We start from the raw sequence: 21,149 nt of genomic DNA, 5'->3' as shown, positions 1-21,149 counted from the left end.
CATGTTGGATCAGGCCAGTGGCCGCAAAGGATATAAGCACCATAAGAACATAAGAGAAGCCATGTTGGATCAGGACAGTGGCTGCAAAGGAAATAAGCACCATAAGAACATAAGAGAAGCCATGTTGGATCAGGCCAATGGCCCATCCAGTCCAACACTCTGTGTCACATAAGAACATAAGAGAAGCCATGTTGGGTCATGCCAATGGCCCATCCAGTCCAACACTCATAAGAACATAAGAGAAGCCATGTTGGATCAGGCCAATGGCCACAAAGGAAAAAAGCACCATAAGAACATAAGAGAAGCCATGTTGGATCAGGCCAATGGCCGCAAAGGAAATAAGCGCCGTAAGAACATAAGAGAAGCCATGTTGGATCAGGCCAGTGGCTGCAAAGGAAATAAGTACCATAAGAACATAAGAGAAGCCATATTAGATCAGGCCAATGACCGCAAAGGAAATAAGCACCATAAGAACATAAGAGAAGCCATGTTAGATCAGGCCAATGACCGCAAAGGAAATAAGCACCATAAGAACATAAGAGAAGCCATGTTAGATCAGGCCAATGACCGCAAAGGAAATAAGTACCATAAGAACATAAGAGAAGCCATGTTAGATCAGGCCAATGACCGCAAAGGAAATAAGTACCATAAGAACATAAGAGAAGCCATGTTAGATCAGGCCAATGAACGCAAAGGAAATAACCACCATAAGAACATAAGAGAAGCCATGTTGGATCAGGCCCATGGCCCATCCAGTCCAACAATCTGTGTCACACAGTGGCCAAATAATCCAGGTTCCATCAGGAGGTCCACCAGTGCAGCCGGGACACTAGAAGCGCTCCTACTGTTGCCCCCCAAGCACCCAGAATACAGAGCATCACTTGCCCCATTCCAACAATAGTTATGAAAAATAGTTGTGAAAATCAATCAGCTGCTGTTGTGAGCCATGGGATTCTCTTTAAAAGGCAACTGGAAGGGATCCAAAATCATTCCACAAATGGAGAGATTTTGTTGAAGGGTATTTGTTTCCTTCTCCCTACTACGTGTGTACACCACCCACATGTGCACACAGTGCTAGAGCCAGTTTGGTGTAGAGGTTAGGTGTGCGGACTCTTATCTGGGAGAACCGGGCTTAATTCCCCACTCCTCCACTTGCACCTGCTGGAATGGCCTTGGGTCAGCCATAGCTCTGTCAGAGGTGGTCCTTGAAAGGGCAGCTGCTGTGAGAGCCCTCTCAGCCCCACTTACCTCACAGGGTGTCTGTTGTAGGGAAGGAAGATAAAGGAGATTGTGAGCCACTCTGAGATTCGGAGTGGAGGGCAGGATATAAATCCAATATCTTCATCTACCTCACAGAGTGTCTGTTGTGGGGGAGGAAGATAAAGGAGATTGTGAGCCGCTCTGAGATTCGGAGTGGAGGGCAGGATATAAATCCAATATCATCTTCTTCAGTGTAGTGAAGTAGCCTAACTTTTCATGAAACATCAGGATAGCATTTTTTGTAAACGTGCATGATGCCGTAAGTGCTTCCTTCTCTTTTAGCTTTCCTCTTGCAATGCAAGGGTTAGTACAGTTGCAATTTTTATGAATTTAAAAACAAAACTGGGGAAGTTTAGCCTGGAGAGGAGGCGGCTGAAAGGTGATAGGATCACCATCTTCAGTACTTGAAGCGCTGTCCTAGAGAGGATGGTGTGGAATTGTTTTCTGTGGTCCCGGAAGGTAGGACCGGAACCAATGGTTTGAAATTAAATCAAAAGAGTTTCCAGCTCAACATTAGGAAGAACTTCCTGACCGTTAGAGCGGTTCCTCAGTGGAACAGGCTTCCTCGGGAGGTGGTGGGCTCTCCTTCCTTGGAGGTTTTTCAACAGAGGCTAGATGGCCATCTGACAGCAATGAAGATCCTGTGAATTTAGGGGGGAGTGTTTGTGAGTTTAGAGTGGTTCCTCAGTGGAACAGGCTTCCTCCTTGGGAGATGGTGGGCTCTCCTTCCTTGGAGGTTTTTAAACAGAGGCCAGATGGTCATCTGACAGCGATGAGGATCTTGTGAATTTAGGGGGAGGTGTTTGTGAGTTTCCTGCATGGTGCAGGGGGTTGGACTAGATGACCCTGGAGGTCCCTTCCAACTCTATGATTCTAAAACAGTTAACAGTTAAAGGAATCTCCAAAATGGTGCCTGTGGGCACCTTGGTATCTGCCAACACCTTTTCTGGGGAGAAACCCCTTGCTCCATGATAAAGCACCTGCTTGGCTTGCAGAAGGTCTGAGATTCAACCCCCCAGCATCTTCAGAAAGGATCAGGTATGATGGGGTGGCCAAACTGTGGCTCAGGAGCCACATGTGGCTCTTTCACATGTACTGTGTGGCTCTTGAAGCTCCCACTGCCCTATTGGCTGGCTTGGAGAAGACATTTAAACTTAAAGTTGGCTTTCTTTCCACCTCTCCCTCCTTCCCTGCCTCCCTAGTGGCTCTCAAACATCTGACGTTCAAGTCTTGCAGCTCTCAAAACATCTAACGTTTATTCTATGTCAAGGGCATCGAACTCATTTGTTATGAGGGCTGGATTGACATAGATTAGACCTTGTCAGGCTGAGCCGAGTGTCATAAATTGTAATGCCAGGTAGCAGAGATATAAACTATATAAAGGACATAGACAAACACAAAGATTTAAAAAACTTAAAACGTGATAAAAACATTAGCGCTCATTGGTGTTAAAGGTGCTTTCTCTGTATGTCTCTTGTGCAATCCAGGGAACTGGGCAAAGGAAGCTCTGGCTCTTTCCTTCCTTCCCAGGTGACGAGGAGAGGAGCCTCAGCCAATAGAAGAAAGAGAGGCTTGGGATCAGCGAGCTATTCCTCCCCCCCTTTCTCCCCAAGGGAGGAGCCTCACCCAGTGGAGAAAACGGAGGCTTTGCTCTGTAGCTCCTGTGCGATTGAGCAAGCCTGGCAAAGCAAGCTCTGAGGCAGAAGGAAGCAAGGGAGAGGGAGAAGGAAGCAGATGACAGCCGGTTCCTCGGGGGCCTGATTCGGCCCCCACGCCACATGTTTGACACCACTGTTCTATATGGCTCTTATGTTATGCACGTTTTGCCACCCCTGATGCAGGAGGTGACGTGAAGGACCTCCTCCGCTTGAGACTCTGGAGAGCAGCTGTTGCTCTGAGTGGACCGTAATGACTTCGATGGATGAAATGGTCTGACTCAGTAGAAGGCAGATTCATGTGGCTTCCTTGGTGGTCTTCCGTCCAAGCCACAACCAGGGTTGACCCTGCTCAGCTTTCCAAGATCTGATGAGATTCAGCTACCTTGGGCCAGCCAGTTCAGGATACGCAGAGCTTAGCTTTGCTCAGAGTTCCTTGATCAGACACATGAAAGGAGGTTCCCCCCCCCTTTGATTTGGCTGAAAGGGGAAAACCCCAGGGGATTCACATGTGGTGCGCAGAAGGAGCGTGACTTGGTGTGGGGGATGCATTGTGCAGCTGTTCTTTGTTGTGGCCGGAAGTGCCGTGAAATTGCGGCCGACTTACGGTTTTGAAGGCAAGCAGTAGGCCAAAGTGGTTTAGCATGGCCTGCCTCTGCATAGCGACCCTGGACTTCCTTGGTGGTCTCCCATCCACGTACTCACCAGGGCTGACCCTGCTCAGCTTCTGAGATCTGATAAGACTGGGCTAGCCTGGGCCATCCAGCTCAAGGCAAGAGATGTTCAGAGGTGGTTTGCCATTGCCTACCTCTGCATAGCGACCCTGGACCTCCTTGGTGGTCTCCCATCCGCGTACTCACCAGGGCTGACCCTGCTCAGCTTCTGAGATCTGAGAAGACTGGGCTAGCCTGGGCCATCCAGCTCAAGGCAAGAGATGTTCAGAGGTGGTTTGCCATTGCCTACCTCTGCATAGCAACCCTGGACTTCCTTGGTGGTCTCCCATCCGCGTACTCACCAGGGCTGACCCTGCTCAGCTTCTGAGATCTGAGAAGACTGGGCTAGCCTGGGCCATCCAGGTCAAGGCAAGAGATGTTCACAGGTGGTTTGCCATTGCCTGCCTCTGCATAGCAACCCTGGACTTCCTTGGTGGTCTCCCATCCACGTACTCACCAGGGCTGACCCTGCTCAGCTTCTGGGATCTGATGAGGCCGGGCTAGCCTGGGCCATCCAGGTCAAGGCAAGAGATGTTCAGAGGTGGTTTGCCATTGCCTGCCTCTGCATAGCAACCCTGGACTTCCTTGGTGGTCTCCCATCCACGTACTCACCAGGGCTGACCCTGCTCAGCTTCTGGGATCTGATAAGACTGGGCTAGCCTGGGCCATCCAGGTCATGGCAAGAGATGTTCAGAGGTGGTTTGCCATTGCCTGCCTCTGCATAGCAACCCTGGGCTTCCTTGGAGGTCTCTCTTCCAAGGACTCACCAGGGGCGACCCTGCTTAGCTTCTGAGATCTGAACAGTTTGGGCTAGCCTGGACCGTCCAAGTCGAGGGAAGACATATTCAGGGGCCATTGACTTCCTCTGCATAGCAACCCTGGGCTGCCTTGGAGGTCTCTCTTCCAAGGACTCACGAGGGGTGGCCCTGTTTAGCTTCTGAGATCTGATGAGCTCGAGTTAGCCTGGACCATCGAGGTCAGGGCAAGACATTCAGAGGCCGTTGCCTTCCTCGGCATAGCAACCCTGGACTTCGTGGGCGGTCTCCCACCCAAGCAATGACCAGGCGCCGACAATGCTTAGCTTCCGAGATCTGATCAGATCAGGCTACCCCGGGCCATCCAAGCCAGGGCAAGACACATTCAGGGGCCATCGCCTTCTTCTGCAGAGCAGCCCTGTGCTTCCTTGGAGGTCTCCCATCCAAAGGCCAACCAGGGCTGACCCTTTTCAGTATCTGGGGTCTGATGAAATCAGGCGAGCCTTCTAAGTAAAGGAGGTCCTATTTAGTATCTGGGTTTAGTTATGTACTTTTATATTTATATTTTATATTTGGCTACATGTAGTTTTTTGTGTTCAGATATTTATGTTTTAGATAGATGGATGGATGGATGGATGGATAGATAGATAGATAGATAGATAGATAGATAGATAGATAGATAGATAGATAGATAGATAGATAGATAGATGGATGACGGATGGATGATGGATGGATGACAGATGGATGATAGATGGGTGGATGGATAGATAGATAGATAGATAGATAGATAGATAGATAGATAGATAGATAGATAGATAGATAGATAGATAGATAGATAGATAGATAGATAGATGGATGGATGACAGATGGATGGATAGATGGATGGATGAGTGGGTGGATAGATAGATAGATAGATAGATAGATAGATAGATAGATAGATAGATAGATAGATAGATAGATAGATAGATAGATAGATAGATAGATAGATGGATGGATGGATGGATGACAGATGGATGGATGGATAGATAGATAGATAGATAGATAGATAGATAGATAGATGACAGATGGATGGATAGATAGATAGATAGATAGATAGATAGATAGATGACAGATGGATAGATAGATAGATAGATAGATAGATAGATAGATGATGAAGATAGATAGATAGATAGATAGATAGATAGATAGATAGATAGATAGATAGATAGATAGATAGATAGATAGATAGATAGATAGATAGATAGATAGATAGATAGATAGATAGATAGATGACGGATGGATGGATAGATGGATGGATGGATAGATAGATAGATAGATAGATAGATAGATAGATAGATAGATAGATAGATAGATAGATGACAGATGGATAGATAGATAGATAGATAGATAGATAGATAGATAGATAGATAGATAGATAGATGGATGGATGGATGGATGGATGGATGGATGACAGATGGATGGATAGATGGATGGATGAGTGGGTGGATGGATGGATAGATAGATAGATAGATAGATAGATAGATAGATAGATAGATAGATAGATAGATAGATAGATAGATAGATGGATGACAGATGGATGGATAGATAGATAGATAGATAGATAGATAGATAGATAGATAGATAGATAGATGACAGATGGATGGATAGATGGATGGATGGATAGATAGATAGATAGATAGATAGATAGATAGATAGATAGATAGATAGATAGATAGATAAGGGTAGGGTAGGGTAGATAGATAGATAGATGATGATAGATAGATAGATAGATAGATAGATAGATAGATAGATAGATGACAGATGGATGGATAGATAGATAGATAGATGATGGATGGATAGATAGACAGACAGACAGACAGACACGCAAGCAGGGGTCTTTGAAACACTCGGAGGACCCCATATCTCCCCTGGAGTGGCTCCCAGTGCAGAGGAAGAAGAAGATGATGATATTGGATTTATATCCCGCCCTGTGCTCTGAATCTCAGAGTCTCAGAGCGGCTCACAATCTCCTTTATTTCCCTCCCCCGCAACAGGCACCCTGTGAGGTAGGTGGGGCTGAGAGAGCTCTGACAGAAGCTGCCCTTTCAAGGACAACTCTGCGAGAGCTACGGCTGACCCAAGGCCATTCCGGCAGGTGCAAGTGGAGGAGGGACAAGGCCAGAACTCCACCAGCAGGGCCAGAACTCCAGAAGCCCTCCTATTGTTGCCCCCCCCCCCCCAAGTACCAAGAATACAGAGCATCACTGCCCCAGACATAAGGAGGCAAGAGAAGCCATGTTGGATCAGGCCAATGGCCCATCCAGTCCAACACTCTGCGTCACACAGTGGTCAAAAACCAGGTGCCATCAGGAGGTCCACCAGAGGGGCCAGAACACTAGAAGCCCTCCCACTGTCCCCCCCCCCCCCCCCAGCACCAAGAATACAGAGCATCACTTGCCCCAGTCAGAGAGTTCCATCTACACCTTGTGGCTAATAGTCACTGATGGATCTCAATAATAAGACCACAGATTTATACCTTGCCCTTCTCTCTGAATCAGAGTCTCATAGCGGCTTACAATCTCCTTTACCTTCTTCCCCCACAACAGATACCCTGTGAGGTGGATGAGGCTGAGAGAGCTCTCACAGAGGCTGTCCCTTCAAGGACAGCTCTGCAAGAGCTACGGCTGACCCAAGGCCATTCCAGCAGGTGCAAGTGGAGGAGCGGGGAATCAAACCCGGTTCTCCCAGATAAGAGTTCACGCACTTAACCACTACACCCAACTGGCTCTCTGCATATGGGCTGTATATATGAGTGAACAGTTGGAGGGGAGGGGAATGTAACTTCTAACTCTGGCCCCTCTATCCTTTTGGTTCCAAATGCCACGTCCTTCCATATGCATGGTTAAACAGCCCCCTGTCTTCCCAAAGTGCAACTTGACTCTTGATTTGTTCTACTACTTCAGACCAACACGGCTGCCTACCTGGATCCAACTTTAATGGAAGAAGAAGAAGGCTTACAATCTCCTTTATCTCCTCCCCCCCCCCCACCACAACAGACACCTGTGAGGTGGGTGGGACTGAGAGAGCTCTCCCAGAAGCTGCCCTTTCAAGGACAACCCCTATAAGTGCTACGGCTGACCCAAGGCCATTCCAGCAGCTGCAGGTGAGGGAGTGGGGAATCACACCTGGTTCTCTCAGATCAGAGTCCGCACGCTAACCATGGCACCAAACTTGGCTTTCTGGAAGACAATGGCAAACCACCTCGGCTTCACACTTCCCTCAAAAGCCCCATTACCAGAGGTAACGTTATTATCTAGGGTAAGAAAAGAGACATTAAAAGAAGATGAACATCTGATGATTTATATTATTGCTGCTGCTAGAATTTTATTAGCCAAATATTGGAGGAAAGAGAAGTGTCGAAGCTTCGATGAACTGGTTGAAAAAGTGCTATATGTTGCTGAAGCAGATATACTTTCAGCCCTTTTGAAAGGGAAGGCTAAATCGGTAGCATGTGATAAATGGAAGAAATTGTACAGATGGCTTGAAAGAAAGACAAAAGAAAAGGAGGATAAAAGATTTGGTGGAGATGAATTAGAGATATAATAACGATTTAGTTTACGTATATAATTTAGCGGTTAATTTTGATGTTAAAATCCACTTCCATTCTCTGTTATCTGTTTTAGGTGTAAGATATTTTATTTGATAGAATGATATAATTATCTGTAAAAGGTTGATTTTTTTTTGTCAATAAAGCTATTCAAAAAAAAAGGCGCCCCTTCCTGGGGTCACCGTAAGTCAGCTGTTGCTTGACACACAATGTCTTTGGCCAGGGTGGAGAGAGAGCGCTTACGTGCGCGTTTGTGGGATTTCCAAAGCCGCATCTTGACGGCAAACAAAGCCCTGTGAAATTTTCTCTTGCTGCAGTTCGCTCCCGAAGGTGACATACCATTCTTGGCGGGTAAGCCTATCGGAGAAGGACACCCTGTTGGCAGGCCGACAGGGAAGTGATTGACAGCTTCCTGTTCGGCTGTTCCCTAATCCTTTCTGCTTTGCTTTTGGCCTGTGCTGCGAGAGGTTGCCAGTTCTGAACGGAGAGAACAGAGCGCTGGAGTGAGCGGCTGAAGTTAAGAACATAAGAGAAGCCATGTTGGATCAGGCCCATGGCCCATCCAGTCCAACACTCTGTGTCACATAAGAACAGAAGAGAAGCCCTGTTGGATCAGGCCCATGGCCCATTCAGTCCAACACTCTGCATCACATAAGAACATAAGAGAAGCCATGTTGGATCAGGCCAATGGCCCATCCAGTCCAACACTCTGTGTCACATAAGAACAGAAGAGAAGCCATGTTGGATCAGGCCAGTGGCCCATCCAGTCCAACACTGTGTCACATAAGAACATAAGAGAAGCCATGTTGGATCAGGCCAATGGCCCATCCAGTCCAACACTGTGTCACATAAGAACATAAGAGAAGCCATGTTGGATCAGGCCAATGGCCCATCCAGTCCAACACTCTGTGTCACATAAGAACATAAGAGAAGCCACGTTGGATCAGGCAAATGGCCCCTCCAGTCCAACACTCTGTGTCACATAAGAACATAAGAGAAGCCATGTTGGATAAGGCCAGTGGCCCATCCAGTCCAACACTCTGTGTCACATAAGAACAGAAGAGAAGCCATGTTGGATCAGGCCAATGGCCCATCCAGTCCAACACTCTGTGTCACATAAGAACATAAGAGAAGCCATGTTGGATCAGGCCAGTGGCCCATCCAGTCCAACACTCTGTGTCACGTAAGAACAGAAGAGAAGCCATGTTGGATCAGGCCAATGGCCCATCCAGCCCAACACTCTGTGTCACATAAGAACAGAAGAGAAGCCATGTTGGATCAGGCCAGTGGCCCATCCAGTCCAACACTCTGTGTCACATAAGAACAGAAGAGAAGCCATGTTGGATCAGGCCAGTGGCCCATCCAGTCCAACACTCTGTGTCACATAAGAACAGAAGAGAAGCCATGTTGGATCAGGCCAATGGCTCATCCAGTCCAACACTGTCTCACACAGTGGCCAAAAAACCTAGGTGCCATCAGGAGGTCCATCAGTGGGGCCAGGACACTATAAGCTCTCCCACTGTTGCCCCCCAAAGCACCAAGGATACAGAGCATCAAGGGTTGTGAAGGGTGGGGGCATAAAACCAAATCTTCTTCCTGCTATTGCAGTTGGTCTGCAGACAACCAAGATCAGGTCCCCTGGAGAAAATGGTTGCTTTGGAGGGTGGACTCTACGGCATTGCATCCCACAGAGGTTCCTGTTGCCTCCAGAATCCACCCCCCCCCCAAAAAAATATCACCATATATATCCCTACTCAGGACTCTAGACCAAGGGTGTCGAACTCATTTGTTATGAGGGCTGGATCTGGCATAAATGAGACCTTGTTGCGTCGGGCCATGGGTGTACCTATTTAGGATTAGGTAGAAGAGATATAAACTATATAGAGAACATAGACAAACAAAGATCTTTTTTAAAAAACAAAACTTAAAACATTAGCACTCATTGGTCTTAAAGGTGCTTTCTTTGTATCTCTCCCATGGGATCAAGGGAACTGGGCAAAGGAAGCTCTGGCTCTTTCCTTCCTTCTCCAGGGGACCAGGAAGGGGAGGAGCCTCAGCCAATAGGAGGAAGAGAGGCTTGGCTCAGTAGCTCTGCTGTGCGATTGAGAGAGCCTTGCAAGGCAAGCTCTGCCTCCCTCCCTAAGAGAGGAGCCTCAGCCAATGGAGAAAATAGAGGTTTTGCTCTGTTACTCCTGTGCGATTGAGCAAGCCTTGCAAAGCAAGCTGTGCTGCAGAAGGAAGCGAGAGAGAGGGAGTAGGAAGCAGATAAGAGCCAGTTGCTTGGGGGCCTGATAGGAGACCTCCGGGGGCCTGATTCGGCCCCTGAGCTTCATGTTTGACACCCCTACCCTGGAGTGGTACTCATATATAAGGATGGTACCGATTTCTACAAATTCCCCCCTCAGGACTTGGAACTCCAAAGAGGTACTGTTACCCACCTGCCACCCCAAAAGGCCCTGATTGAAAAGCAACAAAGAAAGAAATCATTCTCCAAGCCAGCCAATGGGGCAATGGGAGCCTCAAGAGCCACACAAAATGTGTGGAAGAACCACAGGTGACTCCCAAACCACAGTTTGGCCACCCTTGCTCTAAATTATAGCTTTCCTTATTTGACCAATACCTACTTAAAAGCCCTGTGGCACAGAGTGGTAAAGCTGCAGTACTGCAGTCCTAAGCTCTGCTCATCGCCTGAGTTCGATTCCGGTGGAAGCTGGGTTCAGGTAGCCGGCCCAAGGTTGACTCAGCCTCCCATCCCTCAGCTTGCTGGGGGGAAAGTGTAGATGACTGGGGAAGGCAATGGCAAACCACCCCGTAAAAAGTCTGTCGTGAAATCGTTGTGAAAGCAGCGTCACCCCAGAGTTGGAAACGACTGGTGCTTGCACAGGGGACTGCCTTTACCTTTTTAAACTGAGGAATAAATTCTTTTTCCCTAGGCGGGTGATTTGATGTTAGAGGCTCTGGAAAAGATGACAAAATAAGAGTGTGCCGATCAAGCAAATAGCTATAAAGCACCCAAGTTAACAGGCAGAAACCACGCGACGATTTTGACGGTTTAAATTACAGTCGAGGTTCTTTTTAAATAAATAGATAACCAAAGAACAGTGGTATTTTAAAAAAAAAAATCCTGGAATGAAAATTATTGTTGCTTTTTTCCCATTTTTTTTTGGGGGGGGGGTGATTTTTGAACAGTAGAAGCAAGCCAAAGAGAAAAGCACTGGACTCTCTTGGCTGACAGAGAAATATTTTGTTTTTAAGCATGTGGCCGCTTTCAAGAATGTGTCGTTCCCCCCCGCCCCCCTCCACCGAGCTTTTGTCTGAAATAGAAACATTTGAATTCACATTTTTTTGTGAAAACGTTTCAAGCAAGACTCCCCCCCCCCCCCACCTGCTCTGCCTTCATATTTGGCTATTTTCAGCTTTTGAAAATTCCACCGCGCTTCAGCTGTGTGTCTGTCAGCCAATGGTCAGCGCGGAACAGGCAGGTTGTTATGGGCAGCAGACAGAAGCGATATTTTAAGTCAGATGGGGTCACTCATTCGCATTGATGACCCCTCGGCGTTTATTTTAGCAGGCATCTGCCCCCGAAATAGAAGCCGACAGCTGATGCCGCCGAAACCTCCAAACTATCCCGGCAGAAATATGTCGAGCTTTGTGTAAAAAGTGTCGTAACTCTCAGCGATGGGCGGTTTCTTCTTCGTCTCACAAACAAAGCAGAAATGGAGATAACTGTTGGTCGTTTAGTCAGGCTAACAATATGCGGATACAAAGGTGCAACAGAACGGGTGACTCTAAATGCAACTAGCTTTAGGGAATATGTTTCTTCTCCGTGCACGCTTAAAGGTCTGGAGAGAATCCATGGGGAAGTTAAAGGCCCTTGTATGATTTGGTCTAGCATATACTGGTCCCAAATCAGGAAAGGTTGAAGGAGCTGGGCATGTTTAGCCTGGAGAGGAGGCGGCTGAAAGGTGATAGGATCACCATCTTCAAGTACTTGAAGGGCTGTCATCTAGAGGATGGTGTGGAATTGTTTTCTGTGGCCCCAGAAGGTAGGACCAGAATCAAGGGGTTGAAATTAAATCAAAAGAGTTTCCAGCTCAACATTAGGAAGAACTTCCTTGACAGAGCGATTCCTCAGTGGAACAGGTTTCCTCCTTTGGGAGGTGGTGGGCTCTCCTTCCTTGGAGGTTTTTAAACAGAGGCTAGATGGCCATCTGACAGCGATGAAGGTCCTGTGAATTTGGGGTAGGTATTTGTGGGTTTCCTGCATTGTGCAGGGGGTTGGACTAGATGATCCTGGAGGTCTCTTCCAACTCTATGATTCAATATACCACCTGACCTGGTCTGGTTGTTTTCGTTTTGATGTTTCCTGTGCCCTGGGAAGCTGACTTGAATGTCTCGTTGCTTCACGCTGTGAAGAATTTCTCAGGAAAACGTGTTTGTGGTTTTCGTGTTTCACATTGCATGAACCAAGAGGGCCACCGACGGTTGAGAAATGCTAGAGGTTGTAGAGAAATAGTGTGATGGGGGAGGTATTAATTCTGCATGTTGTTTTAATAGAGATCATGGGTGGATATTGAAACCCCAGTGGAGTGCGAATTCCCACGCTGCCTTGGAAGCTCGCCGGGTGACCTTGGGCCAGTCACGCAGTCTCAGCGTAACTTATTTATTTTATTTTATTTCATTCGATTTATATCCTGCCCTACCCCACCGAAGCGGGCTCAGGGCGGCTTACAACATAAAACTCTAACAATAAGTCCGCTTAAAATACATTAATAATTAATATAGTAAAATACATAAAAACACATTTATCAATATACCATGCTACATCTTCCCTAAAAGTCAGTTCGTCAATGTTCAGATATGCTGATGTTCATGAATTTGGATATTCAGATATCGGTCAGTTGTATGCCATCCGGAAGAGGGTTGTCTTACAGGCCCTGCGGAACTGTCCGAGATTCTGGAGCTCCTGGAGCTGGTCTCCATTTACCTCACAGGGTTGTTGTGTGGAGAAAGGAAGAATGTCGTAAGCCGCTGTGGGTCCCTGCTGGTGAGAACCGGGGGATATAAACGAAATGAAAAAGAATTTTAGCGCCGCTGCCGCCCCCCCCCCCCCCCCCCAGCAGCTAGATTTCAGAAGGGAAGGAATTGCATTTGAAAATAAGCAGTAAAGTATCGACTAACGATATGATAGGATGGCTATTTGAAATGTGTAAGAAACCTGAAAAGGTTAATATGCAATTAAAGGGCCAAACATTAAAAACAAAGCGTAAAATAAATCATAAACCGACATACGTGTGTTTACTGTAGAAAGCTAAAACCATTTAAGGCCCCATCAGAAGCCTCTATCCTATGTACCATCATAAAACCTCAATGGGAACCCACTCAACTTGACCTGACGTGTTTTGACCTAGACTGGTCTTCTTCTGAGGTCCGAAAGGTAAGTACACCTATTGGCCCATACTACAGAATAGAATAAAACAATAGAACAATGCTTGGACCACAAGGAAATTGAATGAAGCGACAAAGGCTTAGAGATATTCTTGAGGCCTCTTATTCTACAGCCTTATGTCTTAATCAAGGGCATACATATCGCATCCAGGGTCTTATTGTGTGCCGCGTGGTCCAGAATTGATCGAGATAGGTGTAAGGTCAGAGCCTGTGTGCCAAGAGTTGTGTGTGTCATTTCAAATGGAAGAGACGCCTTCTGAAAGGTAAACAACCTCGCCGGCCAAGTGTTCCCTTATCACACGTTGAGTTTGCACCAGTGGGTTCTGCAGCTCAGAGTGTGAGGCTAAAAACTTTCATTGCCGAAAGGTGTATTGTCAGATTGTAGCGGTATTTTTAAGGTAACAGATGGCTTTAATGCTTTTGGCAGGTACACAAATGTAACATTTCAGACTCTTAAAAAAAAAAAATCATTTCTGCCCCTTTTATCTCACTGAGAAAGGGCCCCAGAGCAGTTTTTTTGTATCGTTCCTCCCCTCTGACATAATCCTTACAACAACCTTGTGAGGTGGGTTAGGCTTACAGACGGATGGGCCCGAGGTCACCCGGCAGACTTCCGTGGTCCAGCGAGGAATTTGAACCCGGTTCTTATCCTACAGTCTAACCAATGCGCCTCACGTGATGTTGTGAGAATTCAAGAACGTGGTTTATCCTCCATTGCCAAAAAAAAAAATCTTTGTTGTTGTTGTTAATATTATTATTATTGAAATTATGTTGTTGCCAGTAGCTTTCGTTGAAATTGGCTGACGCTTGTTGAAAACGGTCTTTTGCGTTACATCTAAACTTTACATAATTGCCTCTTCCTGCCTTTCGTGGCCCTTTGAAGCCGGCTGTTTACAACCTCTTCCTTTTTCTTTAGAACTTCACGCGTACGGAGGGTGGGAAGGGAATGAGACCCGTCTCTGGCTTCTGACGAAGCGGACCCTAGTTCACCAAAGCTTCACGCTAGAACAAAAACGTGTTGCAGAGTTGCAGGGCTCCTCCTTGGGTTTTTCCCCCCATGGATGAAATCCATTACCTTAGCGCTGCCCGGATCTGCCCAAGCTAGGCAGATCACAGGAAATCTGATTTGGGGACCAAGTTGACCTACCTCCAGTGTTAAGAAAAGCGTCGGCATGAGCCTCAAGAGGCGTAATCTCACGGCTGTGCATCCCTCCCTCAGCCAGTAGATTCCGCCACATCAACCACTCCAGCTAAACCAGGGGTGTCAAACTCATTTGTTATGAGGGCTGGATCGGACATAAATGAGACCAGGTTGGGCCAGGCCGCGTGTGTCCCTATTTAAAATTAGGTAGCAGAGTGGTAAAGCTGCAGTACTGCAGTCTGAGCTCCCTGCTCACGACCTGAGTTCGATCCCAGCGGAAGCTGGGTTCAGGTAACCGGCTCGAGGTTGACTCGGCCTTCCAGCCTTCCGAGGTCGGTAAAATGAGTACCCAGCTTGCTGGGGGGGGGGAGCGTAGATGACTGGGGAAGGCAATGGCAAACCACCCCGTAAAACGTCTGCCGTGAAAACATTGTGAAAGCAATGTCACCCCAGAGTCAGAAATGACTGGTGCTTGCACAGGGGACAGCCTTTTTTTTTCCCTAGCAGAGATATAAACTTTATAAAGGACACAGACAAACACAAAAGTTTTTTTTAAACTTAAAACATGCTTAAAACATTAGCACTCTTTGGTCTTAAAGGTGCTTTCTTTATATTTTTCCCATGGGATCCAGGGAACTGGGCAAAGGAAGCTCTGGCTCTTTCCTACCTTCCCCAGGGGACCAGGAGGGGGAGGAGCCTCAGCCGATAGAAGGAAGAGAGGCTTGGCTCAGTAGCTCTGTTGTGTGATTGAGAGAGCCTGGCAAAAGCAAGCTCTCCCTCCCCCCTTCCTCCCCAGAGAAAATAGAGACTTTGCTCTGCAACTTCTGTGCAGTTAAGCAAGCTGTTATGCAGAAGGAAGCAAGAGAGAGGAAGAAGGAAGCAGACTTGCTCGGGGGCCTGATTGGAGCCTTCCGAGGGCCTGATTTGGCCCCTGGGCTGCATGTTCGACACCCCTGAGCTAAACTCTTCAATTCCGCCACAGTAGAATGGATAGATGGTGAAATGTGGCTTGCCAGTTTGCTGCTTTGGGATCATGTTTTACTATTCAATTTATGCTTTAAACCAAACTGTTTTTTGGGGGGTGGGGGGGGGATGAGAGGGGGAGTATTTGACCTACTCTTAAACTATGCGACTGGATGAATTCAAGTTCTTATCAGGCTTGTTGTGATGTCAGAATGGATATCCACACCTGTATTTTTGCTTCTGCGTTTTCTGGGTGCTTGATGAAAACGAGCCTTACAACACCCAGCCTTATGTTACCGGCCTGTTGGTTGACACTTTCAAAACCAGCCATGGGTGGAAATTCTCCTTCGTAAGTATCAGGCCTCCCCTCGGAGGGCTAGTTTGTAGACCGGGTGAGCTCAGGGAAAGCTTTTAGCTGAGCAGCCAAGTATGACCCACACGGTATGCAATTTCCTTTGGGTCACGTATGTTGCGTGACCTAGGAACTCTTCCTACAGTTCTGGGAACAGCAAATGAATAGGGCAGGTTTCTACACCAAATGCGTTTTTGAGAGGGACAAGACTTTTCAGGCCTCGGTCTGGAATAAAAAAGCAGAGATTCTGCTGGGAAGCCTCAACCGAAAGCTAGGCATTGGTGTACTTCGGTGTTACCCATCTAACTTGGCGCTGATTATTAGGCTAACACAAATCTTAGAGGGGCTGAACCCAGAGAAATGCGCAACAGTCCCTCGTTTTAGACAGCGGCTAGTTACCAAGATGCGAGTTCGTTTTTGTTCGAGAACCTGGAATATCGAGCGCCGTTTACAGTAAAGCCGATGCAGAGTTGGCTGAGTTGTACTGTTGTTCTTCAGCCATGAAATTTCGGGTGCTCTCAGGCAGTATCTTGGTCCATGGCTGGAGTCCACCAAAATCAAGCTCTCTTTTACTTATCATCCCTTCCCCTCCTCCTGTTTATGTCATCAACAGAACGCTACAGACAGCTCTTCTAATTCTTCTCAGAAGAGGGAGCAACCTTTGCGAACACTAGCATCTCCCCCATCCTGCGAGAATCACCGAATTTGCACCCTGGGATATCTCCATGACCAGTTCAGCTCTGACCACTATCATCTAGAACAAGTGAGTCCTTTCCTCTGTTGTATGGTTTTGTATACCATCATTCCATTTTGTATATTATATTCAGGGGCTATAATAAAGCATCTGATTGGCATGCAGAAGGTCCCAGGTTCAATACCTGGCATCTCTTAATTGAAAGGGTCAAGTAGGAGGTGATGTGAAAGACCTCCAACCAAGACCTTGACCAGCTGAGTGGACAGTAATGACCCTGATAATCCAGTGGTCTGGTCCACTATAAGGCAGCCTCTTGTGTGTTCGAGTGAATGCTGACTGCCTAGTTTCTGTAATCCCCTCCCTTGCTGTTGCAATCACAGGAATCCTCATACAGCCTAGGCCGCATTGCTGGTTTTGTTACATTACAAATTTCTTGGATACAGCTGGAAGTGGTCATAGGATGAGCAATTCACGTGTATGTGGATTGCACATGCAATTCTGTTTTTAATCTGCTTGTAGGTGTCCAAACGAGATGTGACTCGCGGACAAAACCACCATTTTAGAGAGATTTCACTGATTCGGAAAAAAGAAAATTTTACATACAAGTTTTGTTTTCATTATCAAGAACCTCGTGGTGCAGAGTGTTAAAGCCGCAGTACCGCAGTCCTAAGCTCTGCTCACGACCAATCCCTGATGGAAACTGAGTTTTCAGGTAGCCGGCTCAAGGTTGATTCAGCCTTCCATCCTTCCGAGGTCGGTAAAATGAGTCCCCAGCTTGCTGGGGGGAAAGTGTAGATGACTGGGGAAGGCAATGGCAAACCACCCCGTAAAAAGTCTGTCGTGAAAAGGTTGTGAAAGCAACGTCACCCCAGAGTCGGAAATGACTGGTGCTTGCACGGGGGACCTTTCCTTTCCCTTTGTTTTCATTGGAAAAAATGAAACACTGTTCTCGTGGCCAGGGGGCATTTCCTAAGTCTTTCTGGTTATTTTCCCAGACTTTCCCATCTCCATTTTTGGATCAGCACAAAAGTCAGTACTAAAACTTTGTTTTTATATTATTTTCTTTGACTTGTTCTATCCTAAAGATAGAGATCCGGCAACCTATTTAAAATTTTATGTTAAGGCTACTATAGTGGTGGAAAGGGCTACCAAATCACAGTTTACTTACGGCTACCCAGTAAGAGATATTTAGAGGTGGTTTGCCGTTGCCTACCTCTATAGTAACCACTGATTTTTGTGGTGGCGCAGAGTGTTAAAGCTGCTGTACTGCAGTCCTAAACTCTGCTCACGATCTGATCTGAGTTCGATCCCTGGTGGAAGCTGGGTTTTCCGGTAGCCGGCTCGAGGTTGATTCAGCCTTCCATCCTTCCGAGGTTGGTAAAATGAGTACCCAGCTTGCTGGGGGTGGGGGGAAGTGTAGAGGACTGGGGAAGGCATAGGAGCCCCAAAGAGCACTTGAGGTCAGCAGGGAAGAACAAGCTGACTATCCCTGGGCCAAAGGAGGCGAAATTGCAGAACACTCGCGCACGGGCCTTCTCCGTTGCAGCTCTGTGCCTGTGGAACCAGCTCCCGGAAGAGGTGCGGGCTCTGCGGAACCTAGACCAATTCCACAGGGCCTGCAAGACCATCCTTTTTAGGCAGGCCTTCGCAGACTGCTGACAAAGGATGGCCGAACTGATGACCCACCAAAGTGACTCTATTTAGTGATCTCTGCCATTATGCAAATAGACAGAATAGCGCCAGGAACATCACTGTTGCTGTTAAATTATGTAAATTGGAATGGTATTTTAAGACACTGTTGATTTAAACTATTGTATAACTTTTTAATGTCGTTTTAAAATTACTGTATAACTTTTTATCTGAATATGTTGTTAGCCGCCCTGAGCCTGCCTAGGCGGGGAGGGCGGGATATAAATAAAATTTATTATTATTATTATGAATTGCAAACCATCCCGTAAAAAGTCTGCCGTGAAAGCATGAAAGCAACGTCACCCCAGAATCGGAAACAGCTGGTGCTTGCACAGGGGACCTTTCCTTTCCTTTATCTCAGTACTAACCAGTGCCAATCCTACTTAGTTTCTGATATCTGATGAAATCAGGCTAGCCTAAGACTACTAGCTGCATTTAAAATAACGTTAAAATCTAATGCTAATTTATGAAAAATGTGTGCTTTTAAAAAAATTCTCTTTTGACAGTCACTTCCAAGATCTTATCGGCATGTCAGCTTCCCAGATGATGATGAAGAAATCGTACGGATCAATCCACGGGAAAAGATCTGGGTGACGGGTTACGAGGACTACCGCCATACCCCTATGCGGGGAAAGTACATCGACCCGGACGATGTGGACTCGTATGTTCGGTTTGCCAAAAGTGAGGCCCCTAAACACGATTACACTTACCCGTATGTAGGCAACTCGGACTTTGACTTGGGGGACGATATCAAGGGTGCTGTCGTAAAGACTCAGCCTGCCCGGTGCAAACAAGGGCGGTGGAAGGAAGATGGTGAAAGGTCACGATGCATCTATTGCAGGGAGATGTTCAATCATGATGAAAACAGGCGGGGTCAGTGCCAGGATGCTCCGGACCGAGTGAGGAGCTGCATCCGCCGAGTCAGCTGTATGTGGTGCGCAGATACCATGCTGTATCACTGCATGTCTGATCCCGAAGGAGACTATATGGACCCTTGTTCTTGTGATACCAATGATGACAAATTTTGCCTCCGGTGGTTGGCCCTTATTGCCTTGTCCTTTATTGCCCCTTGTATGTGCTGTTATCCACCTTTGCGGGCTTGTTACCACTGCGGGGTTATGTGTAGGTGCTGTGGCGGAAAACACAAAGCAGCTGGATGACGGCGCTCAAACTTTGCGAAGTACTTAACATTTTTGTTTCCCTTCCTTTTAACGAAGGAGCACCTTGGTCTGAAGCATTCTCAAATGTTATGTACATCTGGACACAGCACCCCGGGGAGTCTTGACGGAATCGCCTTTTTCTCCCCCACTCCCACTTGGCTGCTATGCGTCGGTTTGCTCGCCGAGTTCTAACAGACTAACGTGCAGCATAGACGTTCATATTATTAATCTGTAACAGAGCAGAATGTCCTGTACGTGTTTATACCTTCTCCTCTCCCCCTCGCCCCGCTGAAAGATTACAGAAGCGTGAACATTTGAGTGTGATGGACTTCCAAGCATCTCGGGGTTGGTATCTGTACGTGGTGAGCTTGTTGGGCTCTGTGGAAGCATAACGTGGATGGAGATAAATCCCACTTCAGCGCGTGTTCAACTTGCAACCAGTTATTGCTGTTGGGTGAACAGAAGACGTGCTCGTTCACCGTGCATAACGTGACACAGTATTGCTGACAATCTTTAGTGAAACAATTTGCTCCAGCGGCGGTTTTCTTCTTTTAAAGGTCCGTTGTCATTTCTTTTTGACAGTAACGTTCAATGGTTTCCTAGAATTTCAAATCAATCAAGTGAAATATTCAATATGAGCCTTAGTACATTTGCGGAATGGGAACTCTTCATTTCAGACCAATTATTCGTACGAAAGGGAAATGTTAAGTGTCGTCCTTTCACACACACACACACACACCCCGCGCCTTAAATAAAGCTTTAGTACTGACATTCTCCACAGTAAAAATACACTTTACCCTGAGGTGTGTCTGTCTGGAAATAATGGGTGGCTTTACGGGTTAGGAAATTTAACAGCCACATACTACGCTTGTGGTGTATCCCATAGCGTGAAATACCTCGAATCTTGACAGAATGCTTTTGAGATTTTTTTTTTTTAAAGGAGTGCGTTCCTCTTGCACGATCACAGTTCTTGTACACACATTGGGCATGATCCAACCAAAACTGTCGGAAGACTGCAATCCTGAAAAACATCTTCCTCAGAGTTTAGACCCCTCTGAATAAAATGTGGCTTACTGGTTTGCTCCCTAATAACCATGCTGGATGACCAAGAGTCCATCTCATTTCCACTATTGGCTAGCCTGTTCATTTCAAGAAATCCACAACAAGCAAGACATAAAAGTAACAGGCCTTTTCTTTTCCCCACTACCGGCATCTGCTTTTCCAAGACTTCCTTATAAAAAATAAGTTCCATTGTCGGGGACCTTAGCTTGGAGGACTAGGCCGTTATCTAATGTATTTTTTAAAAAGTAATCTAAAGCCTTTGGCTGGGATTTCCCAAGTTAACCATTGGTTGTGTGAAACCAAGTTTCCTGTCCTGAATCTACTGCTAATCAGTTAACTTCCCTGACCTAAAGAGTTTTTTTTGTAGTAGGAACTCCTTTGCATGTTAGGCTATACCCTCCTGATGAAGCCAATCGTCTGAGAAGTTACAGGCTCTTAGTACAGGGCCTATTGTAAGCCCTAGGAGGATTGGCTACATCAGGAGGGTGTGGCCTAATATGCAAATGAGTTCCTGCTACCAAAAAAGCCCTGCCTAGAGTATTAGGAGTGGCTGACAGTTCCTTCTCCCCACATAACTATTCACAATCTTTAAAAAAAAACCACTTTTGCTTCTCCATCTGTCTTCAACATATAATTTCCAGTGTTCCTTCTAAGATGAGTTAGTGTGAGTT

General features: G+C 46.7%; 1 protein-coding gene across 1 annotated transcript in view; it reads left to right on the top strand.

The window, feature by feature from the left end:
- SPRED2 (sprouty related EVH1 domain containing 2) overlaps positions 1-20,078 on the top strand; it is a 139,756-nt gene extending 119,678 nt beyond the window's left edge. The window contains exons 5-6 of the mRNA XM_060230754.1: positions 16,487-16,636; positions 18,763-20,078. Of these exons, the coding sequence (XP_060086737.1) occupies positions 16,487-16,636; positions 18,763-19,416 (804 nt within the window). The 3' untranslated portion in view covers positions 19,417-20,078. The remainder of the gene's footprint in view (positions 1-16,486; positions 16,637-18,762) is intronic.
- The last annotated feature ends 1,071 nt before the right edge of the window (positions 20,079-21,149 follow it).

The sequence above is a fragment of the Heteronotia binoei genome, chromosome 1, assembly GCF_032191835.1.
Source record: "Heteronotia binoei isolate CCM8104 ecotype False Entrance Well chromosome 1, APGP_CSIRO_Hbin_v1, whole genome shotgun sequence".
In the NCBI taxonomy this organism is placed as follows: domain Eukaryota; kingdom Metazoa; phylum Chordata; class Lepidosauria; order Squamata; family Gekkonidae; genus Heteronotia; species Heteronotia binoei.
Note: the sequence above shows the minus strand (reverse complement) of the source record. Positions and strands in the feature narration are given on the sequence as shown.